Source organism: Nicotiana tomentosiformis, chromosome 1, assembly GCF_000390325.3.
Source record: "Nicotiana tomentosiformis chromosome 1, ASM39032v3, whole genome shotgun sequence".
Taxonomy (NCBI): Eukaryota; Viridiplantae; Streptophyta; class Magnoliopsida; order Solanales; family Solanaceae; genus Nicotiana; species Nicotiana tomentosiformis.
Genome location: NC_090812.1, coordinates 8,234,480 through 8,242,195, shown reverse-complemented (window position 1 = coordinate 8,242,195; position 7,716 = coordinate 8,234,480). Strand labels below are relative to the sequence as shown.

Sequence of the window (7,716 nt, the reverse complement as noted above, 5' to 3'; positions counted from 1 at the left end):
TAACCCGCCCAAATCTGACCCAAGCTCCTAACAGTTTCTGCAGTTGGTAATCTATGTTTCACAACTCAAAACCAAATTATCAAAGTCCGACCCAAGCTCTTCTTCCTGTGCGAAATTAGCCTAAACACAATCCACAACAGAGACAAAATGTCTTAAGTTGTTTACCAGAGACCAGAATCTTCTTTGATCGGGAATTAACTGCATCTTTTTTTCCAACTATGTTCTTAAATACAAATAGGGTGCCCAACAGTGGGTAAACAAGCACATCCAAGAAAGTTTAAACAAAAGTTGAAATGCAAGAACAGCTTTTAGCTTTCATCATTATCGTAATGCTACTGATTACAAAAACCTGATCTCAATGCGTATGTATGTATCTGAAAGTACGCTCACACTAGGAAACACTGTACAAGAATAATGTTCGAAGCTACCAAAAAGATAAAATAAACAAAAGGAAGAAGAAAAGTGCACCCAGCTGAAGCAAGCCTGCAACTGTAACATCAAAATCAGTTAACAAATGCAATTGCACAAGCAAAGAAAGCTGCCCTAATATCCGGTGCCATTAGCTAGTACTAAGTTATAAAACTCTCGGACCCTTTACCGTTCTACAAGTAACGAGACTAGCAGTTTCATGAATTGTCGCATTCCCTCGACAGCAGAACCTATAAAACTACCACTTCATCTTAGTAAAAAATATACCCTGATCCCCTTTGGTAATTTTAAACTACATTTCTTTTCCAAGGGTGTGATCATCCTATTCACAACGGAGCTACTAAATTAGAGAGCTTCCAGTAATGAAAGAAGAAAACAAACTCAAGCAGCACAGTGCAAATCTTCAGATTCCTTTGTCCTCGCGCATATAAGAATGACCAACTTATTGCATCTCTAGTTCTCAGTTATCTCTATTAAAATCAACTTCAGCTCACGAAAGGTACAACAACTGAAAGCATAATAGTTCCAGAGCTGGGAGGTGTTGAGGCACCAGGCAACAATATTTTATGCCCAATGATAAGAACTTATGTAGCATCTCACAATCCAGGACTATAGCAACAAAATAGAAGCACCAAGAAAACAAGCATCGAGGATTCACAATTAAGGGGTTGGCGAACACACATCACAAATCAATTTCTTTCTTTCTGCTCAAGCACAAATTTTGGTCTTGTAAATTGAGCAACTAACAAACAAACAAATGACTTTATTCTTTTTGCTTCAAGATTGCATAGCATAATCTGCCAAGCATAATCTGCCAAGCATATCTAATCGAATTTTCCCTTAAGAAATCATAATCCCGCACCTTCAGAAACAATCTTGATGATACTTTGGAAGGCTTGTCAATCCATTAGTTAAATAAAATACGGGATATTTTGATAACATAAACAAATCTCTTTATTGACACTATGCATTCCCTAGCAGTCCAGAAGGTTAACTTTGTGTGGAGAATATCAAACTGGATAGAATACTGTCAGAGACTATCCTCAATGCAATATATCCAGAGGATCTTAACCAGATAATAGGTAACTTGCACTTTCATCAATCATTTGCTCTTGAAATAATCATGCAGCATACCTCCTCCATTATTCCAGTAAATTGTTACATGGAGATACCATAACAAAATATTGCATGTTTAAACACCAGTGTGTTTACTCTAAAAGAGGCTTAATTTTCCTTACAGCAGGAAAGGAACAGATGTCACTTTTCCCCACAGTAGAATCCAACATGCTCTGGAGCAACACAACCTAAAACTTAGATATTCTTGTCCTACTTATACAATGAGGCTACAAATAACAGATTAACTCAGCTTCTTCCAGTGGGATCTCATTGCATAGAGCTTCCAGATATACACATCCAAGTGCAGTCTCTTTGTCCAACTCAAATCTGTACCATAAACAAACTTGTGGTGACTGAATGCTCCTCATCTTCAACTGCAGCTCTTATGAAGAAACATAAGTATAAACTTTCTAACTCCCCCTTCCCCACAGAGAAAGAATGATCATGCAGTAAGATCCTCAACTCATAAGAATGAAAAAACCTATCAAATAAGACAGCTTTAAACATGCGACATACCTTAGTAATAAGATCCAGAACCACCACTACCCATATAACCACTACCACCCATGCCACGACTGGAATAGGCTGATGAATAAGAGCTACCACCAACCTGAAAATTTCGAGAAAGTAGAACGTAAATATGGTGATCAGCAGTAAACACAAAAGCTCCAGCCAAATAATCATCAAAATGAAGCATACATCACTGCCACGAGACACGTAATCGCCACCATAGCCAGATGAATACATTCCACTGACATCACTGCCCCCATAAGAGCCTGTAAACCCTCAAAAAAAGAATTTAAGAAAATTATCCATAGTCAACCCTATAATACCACTGTAAACCTAAAACAGTTCACATGAGCACCAAGGTTTTACAAAGAACACTAACAACTCACCTCCGCCATAGCCTCCTTGACGACTGCTATACATTCCATGAGAATCTTGACCAGAAAGGGAACTCCGGCTGCCACTATATCCAAGATTTGATCTCCCTAACCTACTGCTATTCAGTAATAGGAAATCAGTATAACACTCAAAATTGCAAGGGAGTTAACAATTATCATCTCAATTACAAGAGCAGCACACCTGTCACTATAATCCCCATACTGTGTGCCACTCGCACCACCAAGTTCATAATCCAAACGAGAACGAGAAGTGCGGACTCCTGCTTCAGCATAGCGGGGAGGGACCTCATCCTAACATGTGGAATAGACACTAAATCAGATCTTACATCTTAAGCAGTTTAAGAAAGTTACAAAAATCAACATCCCACTGTATTAAATAACTTTTTTATAATGGTAACTCACTGTATTAAATAATATCTGACATTCAGGTGGAGACTACATACCAGTGAACTGTATGGACGTTTGGAGCCAGACATGGAGTCATATTCCCTACCTCGCCCCTCGCGATAAGCAGGAGTAGGCCTTTCATACCGTTCTTCATATCCATCATCAACATAAGCTCTCCTTGTTGCTGTGCGAGCAGTACCTCTTGGAAAATCAGGGTAACCTGAGCTACGAGAGGAATATTCATCCCTGTAGGAGCTGCGTCTGTCGGAAGGAAACCTAGAAGGATAGTCCACTGCGGCTCTGCTTCTAGGGGGAGGAATTTCCTCATGCCGTGCATACTCCCTCTTACTCTTTGGGTACGAGTGAACTGCAATTCAGTTTTAGTTATCTAGAAAGAAAGTAGAGCAGAAACAGCAGAACAAAATAAAAGTTCAGAACTGATCCCATACCAGGTGGTCTCCGGTCATAAGACCTGCTCGATAATGGAGCCACAGGTCTGCCCCTAGGAGCCACAACCATAACCGGTCGCCTATCCCTCATTGCGGCAGGTCGTTTGAAACTACGATCAGCAAGGGGGGGGACACGTGTACTAACTCTAGATCCACGAACAGGGAGTCTATGTGGGACTGGACGACCCCATGGAGCACGAGGACCACGCATCAACCCATGTCGAGGTCGCAGATCACGTGCACCATATCTCCCTCTTCCTCTCTGAAGGGGCCTTGATAATCTGGCCCTAACTTTAACCTGGAATATACAATTATAAGAAGGCACACACAAGCATGACATGTTCAGATACAACTTCAAGATAAAAAACAGACCTTCTTATCTCCTTCACCCAACTCTTCATTATTAATGCTTTTAGCACAAATAACTGCAGCTTCATGAGTGTCAAAACTGACAAATCCAAAATCCTTTCTCTTGGCTGAAGGCATATTACGGGCTAGCTCAATTTTTTCAATATTGCCATATTCTTTAAGAAGATCCCTCACACGATCCTCATCCCAAGATGCAGAAAGACCATCAATAAAAACTGTTTTAACCTGAAATCAATACACAAATCATTAATGGTCAAATATCTAATTCCTGCTCTGCAAGATCTACATTAAAGCTACATCATCAGAAGAGCACCTTCATGGAAAGAAAAAATCAAGCTCAATTAGCTACACTCTACTCACCCAACCCGACAACAACAACAACCCAGTATAATCCCACTAGTGGGGTATGGGGAGGGTAGTTTGTACGCAGACCTTACCCCTACCCTGGGGTAGAGAGGTTGTTTCCGATAGACCTTAGGCTCCCTCCTCCAAGAACTCCCCACCTTGCTCTTGGGGTGACTCGAACTCACAACCTCTTGGTTGGAAGTGGAGGGTGCTCACCACTAGAGCAACCCACTCTTGTCAACCCAACCCAACAAAAAGGAGACAAAAAATAAAGAGGAGCCTCAAGACTGTAAAACAGTAATTCTGATTTCTGAGAACACTAATCCACTCTAACTGTACAATCACTGGTCTCACCCATATTTCTTTCCAGTTGCAGCATAAGGTACTAAATTAAGAGGGTCGAAAGTAAACCATCAATGGATAAACTATGTCAACGACAAGTTTCAAAACAGGTTATACCACATATAGTCCATTGCAAAATGACAAAGCTCCTCCAAGAAGGTAAGCACAACCGATTCCCTTAGGAAGATATATTAGCCAAACTTCGACTCCATGTGAAGATATGTTAGCCCAAACTTGACCAGGGCCACAGTCCTTTTCAAAAGCAGATAAATAGGTCCAAAGAGCTTACCTGTGCCATAATTTCATCTCCAGGGTCAATGAATGAATCTGCAAAAGAAACCTTGGCAGGCCTATCAACTCCAAACACAATATCTCTCTTCTGTAGACGTTTAAATGCATCCATGGCCTCTGAGCGTGAAGAGAACTCCAGAAAAGCAAAGCCTCGATTCATACCCTCATTATTAGTGTCTTCAACCAATGTCAAATCCTCAACATTATTAACGCCATAATGCTTCAACTTCTCTTTTAACTGGAGTGGAAGTAAAGATAAATCAGACAGTAATTTAGCAGCTCTATGAACCTATAAAGTCGATTGTTTGATGACGATGTAAATTTTCTTGAGTCTACTTACAGCTTCTTTTGTCCAAGATTTGCATATGTTACCCAAAAATAGGGTATCACTGTCCTGACTTGGGGAAACACCACATTTTTTGCCATTCACCTGGAATTTGGGTTGTTACGAAATAAGCTTTATCAAGTAATAAACATAAGTGACCATGACAACTACAGAATCAAGAGTGTACCACTGGATTTTTCAGCTCAATACAAGCTCGTTTTGCTTGTTCCACTGTTGCAAAACGCAGGAATGCAAATCCTTTATTCTTCTTTGTCTGAGGATTCATTAAGAGTCTCACTTCAGTGACCTCACCAACTTGACTGAAAACTTTCCTGAGATCATCCTCAGTAGCATCCTTGTCCAAGCCACCAACAAAAACTTCAAATTCCTTCCTCTTAAGTCTTTCTTTAACAACTTCATGATGTTCTTCATCCTCAGCTGCATCAACCATCTCTGCATGCTCCTCTCCTGCTGCATGCTCGCCATCTTCCTCACCCTCAATTTCCTCGTGCATATCTTCAACGTCATCTTCAACCATGTCTCCTTCCTCCTCCTCCTCACCATCATCTCCCTCTTGGGGATCTTCCTCTATTTCATAACCCTCTTCCTGAACATCCTCATGTTCAATTCCTCTCTCGTCATAATCTACAGCACCATACTCTTCGGGTTCATATTCAGGATCATTATCATCCAAATCTAATCGCTCGCCTTTTTCATATTCATCAGAATCTTTCACATCGTCCGCTGCCATAAAAAAATAGCCATCCAGGCAAGTGAAAAAACTGAAAATAGAAGCATCTAGCCCAATGACCCATTTAACCAGATTCACAGTATGTCCTGATAGCCGTCAAGAACTTGAAACTATATAGAGAAATAAAAGCAATATCTTGATCAAGAAAACATGCTCCAAAAGAGATTTACAACCCTGGACAGGAAAGAATTTCAAAGGAAAGATTCCTGTTCCAAGGTCACCAGAGCATATCTATCCTTGGCACTGTAACCCTTCATCATTGTTTCTCCTTTGTTGAAGAATAAACAATCCTTTGATCCATCCACCACTACAAATGAATCCTGAAACTACACTTTCTCTATAGTTTTCTATAATAACAAACTGATAGTCTGATACCAAACCTTTCGCTCATAGAGGTGGAAGACACAGGTTCCTTTACTGTCATATGCACCTATAGCTTAAATAGGTATATTCTATTCTCCCAGCAAGGATTTACAAAATAAATCAATGTAAAAAAACAGAAGATCAACACAAAAACATGCTACTGGTATCCCAAAAAAATGCTATGGGGGTTAAAATATCCCCATACAATGGCTAATCATCATGATTTAGCTTTCTTCATACGGGCTCTAACAAAGAAACCAACACCAATGCAGAAAATACAAATTTGGATGAACATGTATCAATTAAGACTCAGCAGGCCATATCATCTAATGACCTCTTTCTGACAGAGGAAAGGCCATATACTTCTGAACCTTCCTCCATAACCACCCTTTCTTGGACATTTTTTTTCTTTTATTTATTCTAGCATCTCCACCAAAGGCTTGCTGTGATTATGAGAACCACACCCATAAAAGCAACTGCCTTTTTGTCCCTATACAACAATAATTTTTCAATAATATATTTTTTTTATACTAATAAGCAAAAAAAGTCAAATTACTAGAACAAAAAGGACTACCGACATCTTTTTGTGTCAAATTCTTTGTAGTGATTAATTAACAAGAATTGGAATTACTATAACAGAGGAGACACCGAAAAATACAATATTCTTCAGTACTAAACTTTATATATTTCATTAAACAAAATTAATTGAAATTTAATATAATAGGCCGAGAAAATTTGCACACATTAACAAACAAGCAAATCTAAATCTCTCAACCAAAAATTCATCTAGAAAGCTCATAAAAAACCAATTTGCTAAAAATTAGTACTTTAATACTTACTCTTCTCCACAGATTTCACCTCCGGTTCCGCTTTGACCGGCTTTTCAAGCTCGGATTTCTCCTCGGCCACCGGTTGCTCCGCCTTCAATTCTTGTTTCAGCTCCAGCTTCTTCTCCTCCTCCGCTGCAGAAACCTCAACTTTTACCGGTTCATCCGCCATCACTACCGGTTGTTTTTCCTTTGACTTAGGTGTCCCTCGGTTTGTTCGGCCGCCCCGTTTCGTTCCGGATCCTGTAGGCGTCCTCTTTACAGCTCTCGGAGGCATTGTTTCGGAATATTCGCCGGTAGAATTGTGAGAAAACCCTAAAAATTTGATCTTTTTGGGACTTGAATTAAGAATGATCTGAATGGATTGAGGAATTTGTATTGTGGTAGAAATATATTTATTATATCAGAAGATAGAAGAGGCACCCCGAGAAAGTAGGATTGGGAATTTTGGAAACCCTAATTTGCTTTATATATATAAAACAGAAAAAATGGTAAAGAAAAAAGAAAAGGGAATTCTATATACTACTGTACTATTTACCTATATTACTGAATGTCAATGCATGTCTATATATTATAATATTACATTATACCCCGGACACTAAACAATTAATATTTAAAGGTGAAAATATCACTTTAGGTGTAACATTGGAAACCGAACGAAAGAAAGACTCGACCTGATATTTTATTTTGACTAACAGAAGCTGAACCCAAACCAAATCCCAAGCCTCCAGGCAATTGATTAAAAAAAAAAAGATTTCCTTCCCTTTCTTTACCACAAAGAAACGGTAGGAGACCTATAAGTGAAAGATTTTCAAGT

The 7,716-nt window shown here is 39.3% G+C and overlaps 1 protein-coding gene across 3 annotated transcripts; it reads right to left on the bottom strand.

The window, feature by feature from the left end:
* Positions 1-288: 288 nt before the first annotated feature.
* Positions 289-7,384, bottom strand: LOC104089670 (uncharacterized). Of its 3 annotated transcripts, none has more exons than XM_009594615.4 (12): positions 6,912-7,384; positions 5,146-5,702; positions 4,974-5,063; positions 4,632-4,871; positions 3,659-3,880; positions 3,287-3,584; positions 2,894-3,204; positions 2,632-2,741; positions 2,442-2,548; positions 2,245-2,321; positions 2,062-2,155; positions 289-1,919 (listed from the first exon to the last, which is right to left on the bottom strand). In XM_009594615.4, exons 1-11 carry the CDS (start codon positions 7,174-7,176, stop codon positions 2,063-2,065), a joined length of 2,370 nt encoding a protein of 789 aa, XP_009592910.1. In that variant the 5' UTR covers positions 7,177-7,384; the 3' UTR covers positions 289-1,919; position 2,062. The 3 variants fall into 3 exon arrangements, with proteins under 3 accessions (XP_009592910.1, XP_009592909.1, XP_009592911.1); XM_009594614.4 differs by having other exon boundaries at positions 289-1,872; XM_009594616.4 differs by having other exon boundaries at positions 289-1,872; positions 2,442-2,545.
* Between the last annotated feature and the right edge of the window lie 332 nt (positions 7,385-7,716).